The following is a 19,081-nucleotide window of genomic DNA, read 5'->3' as shown; positions in this document are numbered from 1 at the left end:
TTCTCGAATATTAGTAGGGTTCGATTCCCTCTTCGTTACCATACAACCATACATCATACCTCGAGTATTATTAGGTCTCGGTACCCTTTTCGTAACCATACAACCATACAACCATCCTTTCCTTCTTTTATTAACTTTATCACGTTCATACACATAAGCATACATATCATACTTACCTTATACATAGCGTTACAACCTGACAGTACGTGCAATATCCGAAGATCGTTCACGTACCATCAAGCAATCATTCATACATTTCACATTATCCACATAAGGCATACACTTATCTCTTAGGATAAGCGTATTAACAAACATATTGAGTATGCACACAGCCCCGAAAACATAACACATAAATGGGGCTAGAAACTCACATGAATCCTGTTACGCTCTCCGTTAATCGTTATTCCCTTCTTGAGCTGTGCACGGCTAACTGTAGAATATTTACATGTATCAATTAACTACTACTACTACTACTCATGTTGTATTTCTATCTTTATATAACCCACAACGAATGGGGGTCCGGGGGCAGCGCCCCTGGCAGCGGGGTCTAGGGGCGGCAGCCCCTAGCAGGGTCCAAGGGGCAGAGCCCCTGGCTGGGGTCGAGCTGCCAGGTCAGCTTGGAAAAATTTTATTTCCATTAACTGTCTTAACACATTTTTCATTAGGTTTTTAATTTATTTTCTAATTTGCTAACTCCAGCGAACTTATCATTAAGCGAACTTAACAATAAGCGAACTTACTGTAAGCGAACTTACTGTAAGAGAACTTAGTGTTAAGCGAACTTATCATTCAGCGAAGTTAAGCATTCAGCGAACTTAACTCAGGCGAAGTTAAGCTTGGCGAAGTTAAACATCAGCGAACTTGGGGTCCAGCGAAGTTAATTACAGGCGAACTTGTCAACAAGCGAAGTTGTCAGTTAGGCGAACTTGGCCTTAGGCGAAGTTACCAGTTAGGCGAACTTACATGAAGGCGAAGTTATGGCTTGCGGGCGAAGTTGCCCAGCTGCCGTCTCTGTTCAATCTTAATCACCAAAATCACCCTTATTTCATCGAGAATTTCTTGGATATTACGTTAACTAACTCCGCGATCATTCCCATGGTCTAGTTCGGGTAAAACTTAGCCCGGAAAGACATAAAGTTTGGACCTTTATGGTAAAAACGTTCAATACTAATGTTAAGGGTTCATTAATTGAGCCGTTTCCATTTTCGGGTTCATTACACTCGTATTTATCATCAAGTTTACAACTTTATGTTTCGTTTATACCCGATCTACTCTCGTTCTAAGTTTCAAGACTAAACGTTTATAAAAACGAAATATTTAGGATCAAAACATACCTTTTATACGTTCAGTGTGGTCGCGGTTTGCTTGGTTATCTCGTATATTGAAGATCTAATAATGGTCGGCTTGATTTTTGGACTCGAATCCGCTCTCTCTCTCTCGGCCGTATGAGGTGTAGTGTATGTGTATGTTTTTTGAGTGTGTAGAGATTTATGAAAGATGGAAATGATAGTTAGGGTTTTAGGATGGTTTAAGGGGATATTTATATCCCTTAAAGCCTATGGACCTAAGGCCCATTACCCTTAATCCATCTTAATTAATCTAAGTTCATGATCCGTTCTTTACTCGGCATTACTTACTTAATAACGCGAAATCACTAAACGTAAATTTCTTTATTTATCATTATAATATTCAGGATGTTACAATATATATATATATATGGTTAGAATAAAATAAAAACCCATTTAAGTGGTGAAAATTTTAGCAACTCATTCTCAATCACATGTTTTTAATTAAAGGTTGAAACTTTTGGTTCACAATTAAAGTTAATAAAAAAATGTAAAAATAAAGTTACGATTTCCTCTCCTGAAAAATATGTTTAAAAGTTAAAAAAATGTAAAAAAAATATGTTGCAAATTTTTTTCCTGATGTTTTGTATTCAAGGTAACAACATATATTACATATGTAAAAAAATTTAAAAAAACGCTATTACATAGGGTTTTCTTAACTCAAAAAAGTTTCAAACTATACTTCTCATATATATGGATCTTGCTAGAAGTGATATTACAGCGAGAAGTGAAGTTGTAACTCCATTAATCCCTCATTTTTCACTCTCTTTCTTATGATGTTACCTACATGTATGTAGGTTGGTTGTATTTATGTCTTAATACACATTCAAACCTACCCACACACATACAAATGTACCGAGCTACATTGAAACCTACGTACATACACACGCACAAACATACACATATACAAACATATGTACCTACACACGTACATATGCACCTACACAACACACCTACACATAAGAAATTGAGTGAAATTAGGGATTAATGGAGCGAGGATGATATGGATGAGGGCGACGAATGATAGTATGGATTTTAACTAGTTAACTAAAAACTCTATCGGTTTAAAGGTTGTTTTAGTACTAGTATGCTGACGTTTTTGTACTTTTATAGGTTTATATGTATATATAGTAGAAACTCTATAAAATAATACACTTGGGACCACTAAATTTATTAATTAAAAGAGTTATTAATTAATCGATAAATTAATAATTATTAATTTATATATTAATTAATATTTTAATAATTTATAGTATAATACTTAGTTTACAAACACCTTTCAACCTTCCACTTAATTATTGTATACAATGCATGTATATCAAATGAACGGCCCAATTTGAAAGACACCTTCAATCTCCCACCTTATTATGCTTCTTGTGTTCAATGTATCACTATATGGACATTAAAAATATTTTCTATATATATACAGGATCAAAATAGGTTAACACAAACAAATCATACACACAACGAGATTCAAGGGGAAATTGATTTCAACGAAAAACAAAAGACAATTGAGTCATTTTTCAAGAAACCTTCATAAATCATTCATGTAATATGCTATATATAAGGAAGGGTGAGGTTAAAATAAAAAGTGAAGTGTGTCCAGTAAGTGTAGGAAGAGATCTTGTGCGTTAGATTGAATGATTTGATGATTAAGATTGAAAGTGTGTTTATTTGTGGGTGTGTTATATTTTTATAATTGTTTTATAACACTCTAAGGGCATAATCGTCTAATGTGTTATTTTATATATAAAAACTATTAATATGTAATTAATTATTATGATCTTTAGGATATATAAAATCTAAAATTCCAAAAATACATTTTTTTTCCAGAATCATTGTGTTATTTTATTCATATATTTCAAATATCAACATTTTGGTAGATTCGTTCATGATCGATCATTCAACTTCATTGTGTTGTAGTTCATGTGTTAGAGTTTCAATATATTTTGATAAACTAAAACACATTGCGTGTCTAAAACACAAATATGTTGCTATAACATATTTTTAACGAATTAAAACACGATAACATTATTGAATATACAATAAACGTTAACATTTTTAATGAATTAAAACTATACATTATATAATGAACAAAAACACTATATACAAACTATGAAGTAAAACAACACATAAAGAAAACAAACACATCAACAACAACCACCCAATCACTATGACTATGAACTAAAACACTACGAAGAAAACTTGCTTTGCTGATGAACTTAACACACTAGTGTCGTCCTTGGTTTTAACTTGTGAGATGCGCTCCGTTATGTTTGGCAAAAAAATTAATGTTCGATAAACATAAACAAAATAACATAATTTCCTTAGCGCGTTTCTTTTCTTCTTTGAAGATCATCATCGCCTTAATAAAGCAAAAAAAAAAAAGAAAAAACTCACTTTGAGTTAACAATAACCAACATATTAAAACAAAATTCAAAAGGTAACATACCAATTAAGCGTAACAGAAGCATTAAACCAAAAAGTAAAAAATAATCATTAGTTGTAATTCACTAAAACATCAAGTTACGTATTGTAATTTTGATTCGGCAAATTAAAATGTTTTGTTGCTGTGAACAGTATAATTCTAATTAATTGCCATCGGTTTTGAGAATAAAAAACACAATCGTATAGTGGCAATCATGCGTTGGGTTTGTGAATCCACACCTTTTTCTTTAGTTATTGCTTCAGCACCGTAATGTGGATTTCTTCTCATATTTGGAGATATTGAATGCCAAATGAATATGACGAGCACTATGCCGATTTAATCTTTGTTTCGTATGTAGATCTGGTTCGGTTTATGGAATGAGAGCTCACTGATTTCAAGCAAAAAGATAGGAGGCATTTAGGAATAATTACCAATTAATTACTAAAACTAAAGAAAAAGTATATGGACGATCATGCCCTTGTATGTTACACTCAATTCAAGGATCAAGATCATTTCCTACATTTCTCACAAAACATTCACTTTTTATTTTAACTTTCCTCATATAAGGAATTAATTATTTATATTTTATATGGGGTCTAAAGAAATTATCAAAAATATATTATTTTATAATTTTAGCGAATTATTAATTTAGCACCCTATTATTGAGTTTCTTAAATAATCGAGTATTAATTTGTCGAGATTCTACTGTATATGAATGGTTGTGACAAAATAAAACTAGCGTATGTATTCTAGAAAATCTGGAAAAACATCTGGAAAAAAGCGGGGAATACGGAAAAAAAATTATAAATGACAGAGACTTTTAGGGACACCGGGCATCGTCCCTAATACCCACCGGATTGTTGCAAGAGTTTAGCCGAAATCGTTTTACCGGCGACACTAATAGAGATGACATATGCTTTTAGGGACGACACCTTTTAGGGGAGACTATAGCACTATTAAGGACGACGGAAGGGTTATTAGTGACGGGGTACTAGGGTCGCTCCTAAAAGGGGTGACCCGTCGTCCCTAAAAGTATTAGAGTCGACATATTAGGGTTTTAGGAACGACGGGATCCTAAAATCGCATTTTCTTGTAGTCAAAGTTGTGATCCATTATATAGGACTTAAAAAAAATATAGTGATAATAATAAATAATGGTTTGATAGAGACATCAATGCGAGTAATCACCAATGTGGAAATGGGTTAGGTACGGTATAACCATCATACGTATATGGACACAAGTTTGCACGATAGGCATGTTAGCATAACTATCTTACTATCTTAGAATATTTCTGATCTGTTCGATCCGTTTCAAATTAAGTTAAATATTTTATTTTAAATTTACAATGTTCTTTTTATTACTAAAATAAAAGGATAACAAGCTTTCGTTTATATTATTATTGTCTCCCTAACATGTTTCACGCATACAACTAATTATGTATTTGAACGTGAAGGTTAGCTGGAGATTGGCCTAGTGGGTATAATGAAAACAATTGATAAGCTTTTAAAATTGGGGTAAACGTGTATCATGCTGAATTTAATATAAAAACAGCTATATATATATATATATATATATTAACAGATATAATAATAGGGGTAGGTCTTACGTTTTTTATGCGAATAAATTTGCTATATAAGTATCATCCATCTACCTAGCCATTGTTAAGACAGAAAGAAACGATGATGAAATATGTTATTTTCTTTCTTACTATTCAATCCTGCATGATAATCAAATCATATTCTAAGTCGATTATCAGAACGCTTCCGGGATATTCCGAAGATCTTCCTTTCAAATTAGAAACCGGGTATGTATCATCTCTATGTCTTATTCATTCTAGCTTCTGATTTGTAGGAATTGTAGTCTAGTGTCTTTCAGTCATTGTATCTACACCTTTTAAGTGTAAGCTTGAAGAGTTCTATACACATTTAAGTGCATGGGCATGCATGTGTTAGTGAGACCTGATTATTATGTGATATATTTTGTAAAAAGATATTTAGCCTTCATTTAAGATGTTGTAATTATCTATCAAATTACTCTCTACAATACTCTAAAGTGATCGTTATAGTGATTTGTACACATGGATGCCCATGGGTACGTAGGATATGCATTTGCGACCTGTGTTATTTAATATGTATATAGTATATATGTATGGAACTTTGTAAGACATATATACTTTCAAGATATATAATTCTTTTTTAATTTTCTTTCTGGATATGGCAAAGATTAAAAACATATAAAAAAAGAAAAAATAGAATTAAAAAAATTATTGTTTTAAAATAAGTTTCACGAGTTTTCAAGTATCCTTAAGTAATTTTTTACTAAAACAATGTACGTTACTTACCTTCCAATAATAAAATGAGCTCTAAATGTTGATTATATTGTATTGATTATTGAAGTTATGTTGGAGTAGGGGAAAATGAAGACGTACAATTGTTTTATTATTTTGTTGAATCGACGAGTAACCCAAAAGAAGACCCCCTTATATTTCATATACCCGGAGGTCCGGGAGCTTCCGCTTTAGTTACCCTCTTGTATGAAATAGGTATGTTTTCTCTTTTTCAATTTTGTAGTATGGCCAAGTGCCCAAGTATGTAATATTTTTATGTTCACACTCCAGACTAAAATTATTTATGTAATTATTTGTGACGTAACTTTTTACTCGCTTACTTGTTAATTGGTCTATTGTAATTAGACATAAACTAATGGAAAAAATGATTTATATCTGTAAAATAAATTATAAGGTGCAAAAAATCCGCTTGCCATAACAATCAAAAATAATCGTGTAACAAGTAAAAACAAGAATTTCTAAGTATACCGTTTTAAATCATTATAGTAAAATTATATGTATCGCATTGAAGAATGTATCTGCTTTTTTACACCAAAGGGTAGTTGATCAGATAGTGTCTTGGTGTGTTAAAAGATGTCTATTTTTTTTAGCACGTCGAGTGTTTAAGTTTCCAATGGATATTGATGTAGTATTATTAGGAGTAGGTTAAACTGCCGTTAAAACACTGCTATTTAACATCAAATTTATTGTTTGTATAATCTTAATTTTTAAACTCTGGACCGTTTTTATCATTTACAACTTTTTGGCTTAGTATTTGACTTGACTTGGTATAAATATGAAAATTCACATGCCTCATGCATTTTTTTCATATATGTAGGTCCACTTAGCCTTAATTTGGATGATGGCATAGATAATCTCAAATTAACATTGAATCCAAACGCATGGACGCAGGTTCACAAAATAAATTTATTACATTATTATACGTGTAAATGTTTGATATATCTGTCACGGCGAACCAATTATATTTAAGTTTGGTTGGTTGTTATATTACAGATGGCTAATATTTTAGTTGTGGATATACCTGCTGGCACCGGTTTTTCCTATTCAGAAACCAAGGAAGGATGGATTAGCAGTGATAGTATTCTAACCACTCACGCTGTTGACTTTATCAAAAAGGTTGAAGTCAAATTTAGCGATTATACAACATTTCGCTTTGTGCTTTTCGTTACAGGGTTGTTTTAACTGTGTATGGGTTGGCGGGTCTAAGAGATATGTATATTAAAATTTGACATAAATTAAATAAGAATACAACACGAGCCTTCGGAAACATAAACCTAAATACAACAAGAGTTTTCTTTTGTTGAAACTATATATCACATCCGTTACATTTTTCTTTTTTGGAACTGTAAACTTTATTTACAAAAGAAATCACACATCAAAGATAAAAATCTAAAATGACACCACGTTGATATGTTTTTAAACCACCCACCAATAATGTTTTCAAACTTGATATCCTTGCACTTGTATATTTTGTTTTTTTTTTCAAATTCTTTAACAAGATATGATAAATTGATAACAATACCATGGAACACCTCCTTCTCAATACTTCCCCGGCCCACCTACTCGTGAATGTTCAACAGATCTCTCATTGAAAAGGCACGCATAAAAATTGTGATCCACAGGGTTGGGACCCGAATCATGACATATGTTGTATTTAGCCGGAACCAAATACCCCATTTCATGACATAGCACCAACATCACTGTTTGAAACCAAAATATCGTAACCGACCTCAAAGAGAACTTCCCCGAAGGGTCTCCCAAACCGGCCGAATTAATAGCTCTTAAACTACTTTCCATTCGATCATTTAGCTAACAAATTTACATGTTCAACTAGAAATTGGTTCGCCTTATTAAAACTAAAGTTAAACCCATGAAAAGAACTTTGTTGTAGATTAGTATCTTGTTTAAAGTTCAGACCCGTGTTTTGAGACATATATATAGATTTTGTTGTGACGTTCACATAATTATCTCACGTACAGTTTTTGAAGGACCATCCCAAGTTTTCAAGGAATCCACTATATATAGCAGGAATTTCTTACATTGGCATTATCGTTCCAAAAGTCACTTTAGAATTATATGAAGGTACGCAATTGATAATTTCCTTTTCTTTTCTTAGTTAATTTGATGGTGGATGAATTTGTGATACACGATCATTTTCACTTTAATCTATTATCTATATAGGTAATGAGCTTGAAGATGATCAAACGGTCAACATCCAGGTAAATCACTAAACCCTCTAATATATGCATAATATTTTCTCACTTAATTAGAGATAACCTTTGGATAATTTAACATGATGAAAACCCTTAAAACTTTTTTACAATGTAAACAACATTCGTATAATTTTTATTTTCATTGATGTGAATACATAATTATTATTTTAGATCTTAAACCTGAACAAGTATTTTTTACCTACGCATTGTGGCGGAGCACGTTAAATATATAAATGCTCAAAAGCTACCACACTTTTTGATGTGGATGTGGTGAGAACAAGGAAGGTATTGGTCTGATTCGTTACGGTAAAACTTATGTGACTTAAGTTAAAAGTCTAAAAGTTTTATTGTAAAAATGTAAACATTATGTGATTAAAGTTGTGAAGCTAAAAGTTTTGTTGTAAAAATTTGGTAGCCAAAGATAAGACTAAAAATATTGTGGCAAAAGCTGAAAAAATTAATTACCAAAGTTGAGAGAACAAAAGGTAAAAGATTTAAAACTTAGTTGGCCAATTTATAAAGAACTAAAGTTTCAAAGTTGAGATGTTAATAGATAAAGATCGAAAACTTAGGTGTTCAAACTATGAGGAACTAAAGTTTAAAAGATGAGTTTTAACATATCTATATTTGTTTGCTTTCTAATAAAAACTTACAATGCTTCTATCACCGGTCACTCTTTCTATAATCCTTACAATTTGAAGCCAACAAAATTAATTCATAAATAATTATTTACTAATTATTTATTAATTGATAACTAATAAATAAATTTTAAGAAAGAAAAAACTAAATACAAACTTAAATTATTTTGAAGACTATTGTAAAATGTTTGTCTCTTTTATAATAATTTTGTTACATTTTGTACTTCGTTAGTTATTAAGTATTCTTTTCTCAGGCTACTATAATTTAATATGTAGGGCTACATTCTTACTAGTCCTCTCACTGATAAGTTCATGGACTTTAATTCAAGATTTGAATATGCTCATCGTATGGCACTCATATCAGATGATATTTACCAGGTGATCTCATACTTTTATAATATAAAATTGTCTATATTTAGATTTTTGGTCAAGCCTTGTGTATAACAACTTAACTTGCAGTCGGCAATAGACAATTGTCATGGGAATTATGTAAACGCTAGTTTCTCCAACAAAGCATGTTCAAATAGCCTTCAAGGTTATGAAAAGGTGAGTATTATATAGAAAATTGGTTTTTATTGCTCCCAACTATTTTATTTTTGCCAGCGCTGGTCCCAACTATCATTTTGGCTGGCAACGGTCCCAAGTTTCGCATACGTTGATTCCACCAGTCCGCGACTAACGGAACACTAACTCCGTAAGATAAAAGCTGATGTGTCGTCCTAGTTGTCATAATCAGATGACATGGGCATCCTACATGGACCGGCTGTGTATTATACATACTCTTCAAATCCCCAACGTTCGAATACATCAAAATCCCCAAATTACACTAAAGCCCTAATTGAATCAATTTCACTCTTAACATTCTCCAATTTGGTTTTCTGTTCAACAATCTGCTCAAACGCAAGCTTCTGCTACCGTAACTCGTTCATTGCATCCTGCAAATCCTTCGAAACCAAACTCTTCTCATTAACTAAACACTAAATCCTCCTCTCGGTTTCTTTCTTCTCTTCAACCAAATCATCAATTCTACTCTTCATCTCCGCTTCATTATCCAACCTTGCAGCATACTTCTTCTCCAAATCAGCAATCTTCTCACACAATACTCCGTCTTCGGTTCAATTAGGGCTTTATTGTAATTTGGGGATTTTGATGTATTCGAACGTTGGAGATTTTGGGAGTATGTATAATACACAGTCGGTCCACGTAGGATGCTCATGTCATCTGATTTTGACAACTAGGATGACACATCAGCTTTTACGTAACGGAGTTAGTGCTCCGTTAGTCGCGGACTGGTGGAATCAACGTATGCGAAAGTTGGGACCGTTGCCAGCCAAAATGATAGTTGGGACCAGCGTCGGCAAAAATAAAATAGTTGGGACCAATAAAAACCAATTTTCCTATTATATATATAGAAAATGGTTAAAATAAAAATACATAGTTTTGTAGGAAGAGTAAGAATAACACATAATTTAGAGTTAAGAAACTATGTAGCATAAATCCTTAATCTTAGGAAACTATTTGGTAGTTTAAAAACTATCAATCTCAACTATTAGATTATAAATCCAATGGCCTAGATTGATTCTTACTCTTCTTAGAAAACTATTTCTTTTTATTATAACCCACCCCTATATATATATATATATATATATATATATATATATATAGAATTGGGATTGTGAACTATTTTGAAATTGAAAATTTTGAGAACTATTTTTTACCACAAAAAACATAAAAATAAAAAAATTCATAAAACAAAAGAAAAACTAAAAAATAAAACAAGTAAAAAAATCAAAATTCTTATTTATTATCCCGGTTTCATAAAAAAACATCTCGGCTTAGCTGAATTATACATATATGTATAATATGTACATATAAGTACATACATGTTTTTTTATTATACACATATGTACAATTTAAGGTAAATGATAATGTACATATGTGTACATTACGTAACTTGATATTAAATGAAATTATACACATGTGTATAATACGAAGTCAAATCAAACAATCAATTATCCCTATCCCTATCGTTCACATATCTTTTCTTTCTCATTAACATATATCATTTAATCATACACTCTACCTTTACTGATCTTGCTTGAGTGACACATGGCATTCTTGAACTGGCATCTTCTTTCTTTTCTTACTTAAATCCCATTCTCTGTTCGAGTCTAAGCATGTAGGATGCTTAAATCTCTCGAAATTCGCTCTGATACCAACTTGTAAGGCCCCGTTACCGGTAGCCCTACTTTCGTGTTGGATTTACTCATAAACGCAGCTCTAAATATCAGAGTTAATTAAAACATTCGCAGAATAATAAAACTTTAATAAAACATTTCATAGCAATCCAAAACTTGTCTTAAACAACCAACTTGTCTTTCAAAATAAACAAAACATCAACTTAAACGCCTTGAGTCTTCCGATGCCAGCCTCTTATTCAGTGCCACGTGTCCCCTCAAGCGAGCTGCCTCATCCTACTCACCTGCGTGCATACTAAAAGTCAGCTACGCTGAGTGAGTTCTAGTTAATCATACATTATACAATACACACAAACTTATACTCTTTCATTCATACTTTCATACTTTCATACTTTCGTTTGTACTAACTTGCTTTCATATCTTACGTTATGAAGAGCATTACGCCCTACATTCCTCGAGTATTATTAGGGCTCGGTACCCTGCTTCCTCGAGTATTATTAGGGCTCGGTACCCTCCTTCCTCGAGTATTATTAGGGCTCGGTACCCTCTTTCCTCGAGTATTATTAGGGCTCGGTACCCTCTTTCCTCGACTATTAGTAGGGTTCGGTTCCCTAGTTCTCGAATATTAGTAGGGTTCGATTCCCTCTTCGTTACCATACAACCATACATCATACCTCGAGTATTATTAGGTCTCGGTACCCTTTTCGTAACCATACAACCATACAACCATCCTTTCCTTCTTTTATTAACTTTATCACGTTCATACACATAAGCATACATATCATACTTACCTTATACATAGCGTTACAACCTGACAGTACGTGCAATATCCGAAGATCGTTCACGTACCATCAAGCAATCATTCATACATTTCACATTATCCACATAAGGCATACACTTATCTCTTAGGATAAGCGTATTAACAAACATATTGAGTATGCACACAGCCCCGAAAACATAACACATAAATGGGGCTAGAAACTCACATGAATCCTGTTACGCTCTCCGTTAATCGTTATTCCCTTCTTGAGCTGTGCACGGCTAACTGTAGAATATTTACATGTATCAATTAACTACTACTACTACTACTCATGTTGTATTTCTATCTTTATATAACCCACAACGAATGGGGGTCCGGGGGCAGCGCCCCTGGCAGCGGGGTCTAGGGGCGGCAGCCCCTAGCAGGGTCCAAGGGGCAGAGCCCCTGGCTGGGGTCGAGCTGCCAGGTCAGCTTGGAAAAATTTTATTTCCATTAACTGTCTTAACACATTTTTCATTAGGTTTTTAATTTATTTTCTAATTTGCTAACTCCAGCGAACTTATCATTAAGCGAACTTAACAATAAGCGAACTTACTGTAAGCGAACTTACTGTAAGAGAACTTAGTGTTAAGCGAACTTATCATTCAGCGAAGTTAAGCATTCAGCGAACTTAACTCAGGCGAAGTTAAGCTTGGCGAAGTTAAACATCAGCGAACTTGGGGTCCAGCGAAGTTAATTATAGGCGAACTTGTCAACAAGCGAAGTTGTCAGTTAGGCGAACTTGGCCTTAGGCGAAGTTACCAGTTAGGCGAACTTGCATGAAGGCGAAGTTATGGCTTGCAGGCGAAGTTGCCCAGCTGCCGTCTCTGTTCAATCTTAATCACCAAAATCACCCTTATTTCATCGAGAATTTCTTGGATATTACGTTAACTAACTCCGCGATCATTCCCATGGTCTAGTTCGGGTAAAACTTAGCCCGGAAAGACATAAAGTTTGGACATTTATGGTAAAAACGTTCAATACTAATGTTAAGGGTTCATTAATTGAGCCGTTTCCATTTTCGGGTTCATTACACTCGTATTTATCATTAAGTTTACAACTTTATGTTTCGTTTATACCCGATCTACTCTCGTTCTAAGTTTCAAGACTAAACGTTTATAAAAACGAAATATTTAGGATCAAAACATACCTTTTATACGTTCGGTGTGGTCGCGGTTTGCTTGGTTATCTCGTCTATTGAAGATCTAATAATGGTCGGCTTGATTTTTGGACTCGAATCCGCTCTCTCTCTCTCGGCCGTATGAGGTGTAGTGTATGTGTATGTTTTTTGAGTGTGTAGAGATTTATGAAAGATGGAAATGATAGTTAGGGTTTTAGGATGGTTTAAGGGGATATTTATATCCCTTAAAGCCTATGGACCTAAGGCCCATTACCCTTAATCCATCTTAATTAATCTAAGTTCATGATCCGTTCTTTACTCGGTATTACTTACTTAATAACGCGAAATCACTAAACGTAAATTTCTTTATTTATCATTATAATATTCAGGATGTTACAATATATATATATATATATGTGGTTAGAATAAAATAAAAACCCATTTAAGTGGTGAAAATTTTAGCAACTCATTCTCAATCACATGTTTTTAATTAAAGGTTGAAACTTTTGGTTCACAATTAAAGTTAATAAAAAAATGTAAAAATAAAGTTACGATTTCCTCTCCTGAAAAATATGTTTAAAAGTTAAAAAAATGTTAAAAAAATATGTAGCAAATTTTTTTCTTGATGTTTTGTATTCAAGGTAACAACATATATTACATATGTAAAAAAATTTAAAAAAACGATATTACATAGGGTTTTCTTAACTCAAAAAAGTTTCAAACTATACTTCTCATATATATAGATCTTGCTAGAAGTGATATTACAGCGAGAAGTGAAGTTGTAACTCCATTAATCCCTCATTTTTCACTCTCTTTCTTATGATGTTACCTACATGTATGTAGGTTGGTTGTATTTATGTCTTAATACACATTCAAACCTACCCACACACATACAAATGTACCGAGCTACATTGAAACCTACGTACATACACACGCACAAACATACACATATACAAACATATGTACCTACACACGTACATATGCACCTACACAACACACCTACACATAAGAAATTGAGTGAAATTAGGGATTAATGGAGCTATACCTTCACTTTTCGCTGTAAAAAAACTTTTGAAATGATTCAATACATATATATATATATATATATATATATATATATATATATATATATATATATATATATATATATATATATATGAGAGATGTTTGATTAATGAGAGAACCACCAAGTTACGAGAAAAACAAGAAAACTACTTTCAATCAAACATTTATTATTTATTATTAATTCTTCTTGTTAATTATAATTGTCAAAAATATAAATTTGAAACACAAGAAGTTATATATATTTAACTTGTGAAGTTAGATTATGTTTATCATACAAGAAATATATAGATGTCACTTATGAGTTACATATATGTAACTCGCTGATTATATATCGTATTTATTTTTTTAAAAGATTAATAAAAGTGTTTTTTTTTTTCAAAATTTTTCTACTCTTCATAAGTTTGGTCATTGTTATTCTCTCTCTATGCGTGTCTATATAGACACACACACACAGATATATATATATATATAATGAGTATTAAGGTATTAAGGTGTTATCAAGTGAAAACTCATATTAAGAATTATAATTAACTTTTTTTAAAAAAAATATTTTATAAATTTTTTTTGTAATTATTTTTATATGTTGATATTGTTAAAAAAAACATAACCCTTGTTTTTAATTTCGTCAGTGTAGTGCATATGTGCAATAGTGTGTATTGTATATATGCAAGAGTGTTATATTGCATAGTATATAACACTATTGCACATATTTGATACACAATACTGTATATATGTAATATAAAAATAATGCATACATCGAATACACGTTAGTTTATATGTGCAATACAACACTAATGCACATATGCAATACATCGACTTTTATTTGTATTTTTATTTTTTTCATATAATAAAACATTACTGCACATATACAAATACACAAATATTGAATATATGCAATTAAACACAATTAAACACAATTAAACATAAAAGTATACACTGTTGTACATGTGTAATATAGCAGTATTGCATAATAATACATATGTGCATTATAGCTTTTTATTACTTTTTCTTTCTCCTGTTGATGAGCAATAAATTATATGAAGAATGGAAGAAACGAAAATTTGAAAATATTTTCTTATTTTTAATTAAAAATAATTCTTTAAGAATTTTTAAGTTTTCTTTCTACGAAAGAGTTTTCTCATACACACATACACAGTAGATGAGAATCATATAATGCTACGAATTCATTTGTAGTGCACAAGAGCTATTAATTTGGAAAACGTTTTGGAGCCATTTTGTGATGAGAATGATCCGACGCAAGATTGTGAGGTAATCTCTCTCTCTCTCTCTCTCTCTCTCTCTCTCTCTCTCTCTCTCTCTCTCTCTCTCTCTCTCTCTCTCTCTCTCTCTCTCTCTCTCTCTCTCTCTCTCAGAGCATTGACGCTTATTAAGAGGGGTGAAGTATAAACTCTTTTAAGGCATGCATATTATCAAGTACATAGTAAACTCTAGGATCCGGTGCCTAGATCATGGGTTCTGAGGGCACCACCCTCTTGGTCGGATTTGGGGCACCAACCAGGCGGGGTCCATGGGATGAGCAATCATTGCTCAGCAAAACTATGGGCATTAGTGGTCGTAACTTCTAATTAGGTGTCTATTGTGGTTTATCTTGATAACTGACAACTTTTTCACCACGTAAAAATGAAAAATTTGGTCTGTATAAACACACCAAGTTAGAACTTTGTCATCTAATTAAATAAATGAATTCGTGTGCTTTAAAAAAGCTTTTATGTTATCTGATTAAAGATTTCATTCACTCAAAATATATAATTTGATAGTGACACAATACATGGTTTATAAAGCTATCTATAAAAATACGAAATCCACATCTCCCTTTCTATTTGAAAATTAAAGAATCTAAACCGTTATTTTGCTTGATTTAGGGCGATTTAAACAAGGCCTTAAGCAAATGGGCGAACAACGAAGCAGTACAGCAAGCTCTCAACATTCGCCAAGTATGTAGCAATATTTTTGCAAATAATATAATCTGTATATCATTATATCTCATTCCGTAATTTATTTATTTATTAGGGAAAGGTTGGAAAATGGGAGGCGCTCAACAGTACCTTGCACTACAATCAAGGAAAAAATGACACATCTTGTTATTCCTATGATATTTTTAGTAGTTTTTCCTATCATAAGAAACTTTTGAGTAAAAAATGCAGTGCTTTGATTGTAAGGTAATGTAACATTGCTTATGTTTCCCACACAAACTCTTTAACATAATTGAACGCATGCATATCATTTTTTTTATTGGTGGATATATAGTGGTGATCATGATTTTACATTTCCATATGTTGGTGTTGAGCAATGGATAACTTCTCTCTCTATCAAAGTTGATGTGCCATGGAAACCGTTCTACATTGATCGCCAAGTTGGAGGGTGAGATCACTATGCTTTATATACAGGGTTGTGTTCCTTTTAACAATTCAAAATAAAAATTAAGATCATAAAAAATTTTTAACAAGCAATTATTTTTAATTATTTATATATATATATATAAATATTATTTAAGTGTCATTTAATCATTTTTTATATATATAAATTTCTGATTACATATAAAAATCACAACTGTAATACTGTATACATGGATAAATAAACGAATTAGATATATATTATCTCCTTTTATATTTCATAGAAACATATAAAATAATTTTATAATTGTAATAAAAAAATATAAATGTAATAAGTTATAAAACTACTTTCAAATAATATTAATATTAAAAGAATTATTAAGTGATTGGTTATTAAAAGTTCTTAAACTTATTAAATTATATTAAAAATTAATTAAATTATTAATTCTTAAATATAATTAGTGATAAAAATACACTCAAATAACGTTAATATATACATAACAATTTTGGTTTCCTTATGCAGATATGTAACAAGATATGCACAAAATGATTATTCATTGACATTTGCTACGGTTAAGGTTAGAATCACCGACCACTACATTTTCGCTATTGAATTCGCCTATTGTGTCATATTTGAAATGATAATATAATAATTTAAACAACTGATGTGTGAGACTGACATCGTAATATCTTGCAATACTTTTGAAATTATTCTTGTGTGATGAAATTATAATAAATATAAAGCATGTTTCATGTACTTGGTGGTGTGCAGGGCGCAGGACATTTAGTTCCACTTGACAAGCCTAAACAAGCCATGGTATTAACTCAAGTGTGGTTTTCCTCACAAACTTATTCAAGTGATTATTTGAGAAAATAAGATGGGGCAACTAGTCATACATTACTCGAGTGGCCGATGTTTTAAAAAATCTGTGGACAGCTTGTCCCTTGTTTATAAACATTCGTCTACATGAGTTGATCCTTTGTGTCCTTATTAGTATACCATTTATGTAATATCCTACTTCTATTAAAATAATAATGAAAGGAAATTTATTTATAATCGTGTGTTATTATTTAATTAAGCCAAATAATAATAAGTAGGGTGATAGACTTGAACATAAAACATGAACTTAAGTGTGATAATAGGCCTAAAGTCCATAGGCGTAGACTATGAAAGCTCCTTAAATCTCCCTAAAACACTAGATCTCATAATACACACTTTCCATCTTTAGCCCACACACACACACACACACACACACTTTATCAAAACCGTTTACGGATCTAAAGCAAGAACAAGGATTTAGAATCATTGGTGTTTGTTGTGTCGTGTATTTATAAGAAAGGTTAAAATAAAACACGTGTCAGGATTTAGATATGAACCGACCTCGAACCAAATCTGATCAACCAACATCGAAAATGTATGTTTTAGTTAAAGTGGTTATGTATTTAATGTCGGGTCACCATAAAAATTGGTAGGACGTTGATCAGGTTGTAGTGAGTGTTAAAGTTGGAAACTTTATCATAAAAGAGATGATTGGTTCGGTTTGGGTTAAACGAGTGAAGTTCATTTCGTTAAAAGGACGGGTAAACAAAGTCAATGTAGTGCATGTTGTGGGCCGATTTCTCTACTAAGATCCTGAATAATATCCTGACATCCGTGATCCTTAGCAGGTTTGGAGTCCTGAACCTTGTTTTATTTAAACTAACTAAAATTCTTCTAGGTTACTCTTTGGCTAACAACGTAAAACAGCTAGAAGACTCAGTCCGGATGGTAATTCGAAAGATCAGTTGAACTGCACGTGGAGTTGAAGAATAAGTCATACAACAGTCACATAGTTAGGGTTCTTGGATTTATAGCTTAGTTTGTTATTTCAATTCTCTATAAAAGGAGGCTAATGAGAACATTTAGAACACATCATCTCTGCACTCACTACTTACACTTATGTATTTAGCGATTGTTCTCATTCAGTTCTCGAGTTGTACTCTATATTTACTTATTAATAAATTGAGGCACAAGATAGTTTTCCCCTCCCGAGGTTTTTTTCCAAAAATCCTCAGTGGGATCCTAGGTTTTTCCTTGCTACATCGTTGTGTCACCCTTTACTTATACCGCATTTGTTTACCATATTATTGAAGATCACACTACCCCACTTAACGAATTGCTCAATTATTGCTTTGGTAATTTTTGACCAAAACAGTGTGGTACCCACCATGGGGAAGTGGGGGTTTTCATACACAAATCCATATTCACTTTCATCCTAAACCGTTACCTTGCGAAACTATACTCAAATATGGCCTCTCAATCAAAAGCTACATCTTCATCAATGCAAGTTTTCGGAGTTGCTCAACCACTTCCTCCTCGGCCTGCTATCCAGAGGAAGCCGACTATTGCCGGTGTTAACATCTTAGGAGCCGGAGGATCAAGCAACATGCTTCCTCCCACAACAAGGCCTTATACCGGCGTGCCCATTCAAAGATCTGGATCTCCCAACACAAGGCCAGTCCTTATGTCTAACGATGAAATTTTTTGTGACATCCGGCATTTTTAGGTTAACTCCGTTAACTAAACCCAGTTA

At 32.4% G+C, this 19,081-nt stretch overlaps 1 protein-coding gene across 1 annotated transcript; it reads left to right on the top strand.

Annotated features, from left to right (window-relative positions):
* Positions 1-5,444: 5,444 nt before the first annotated feature.
* Positions 5,445-17,417, top strand: LOC143614797 (serine carboxypeptidase-like 13). Its single transcript, XM_077088126.1, has 14 exons — positions 5,445-5,578; positions 6,171-6,316; positions 6,939-7,012; positions 7,115-7,237; positions 8,101-8,203; positions 8,303-8,340; positions 9,249-9,350; positions 9,432-9,518; positions 15,349-15,423; positions 16,038-16,109; positions 16,186-16,334; positions 16,423-16,536; positions 17,032-17,086; positions 17,281-17,417. Exons 1-14 carry the CDS (start codon positions 5,454-5,456, stop codon positions 17,383-17,385), a joined length of 1,368 nt encoding a protein of 455 aa, XP_076944241.1. The 5' UTR covers positions 5,445-5,453; the 3' UTR covers positions 17,386-17,417.
* Positions 17,418-19,081: the final 1,664 nt, after the last annotated feature.

This window comes from Bidens hawaiensis, unplaced genomic scaffold, assembly GCF_021521415.1.
Source record: "Bidens hawaiensis isolate Kalapana, Puna unplaced genomic scaffold, B.hawaiensis_p1.1 tig00041119_1, whole genome shotgun sequence".
Taxonomy (NCBI): domain Eukaryota; kingdom Viridiplantae; phylum Streptophyta; class Magnoliopsida; order Asterales; family Asteraceae; genus Bidens; species Bidens hawaiensis.
The sequence above is the reverse complement of the archived record's forward strand: the minus strand, read 5'-3'. Positions and strand labels throughout refer to the sequence as shown.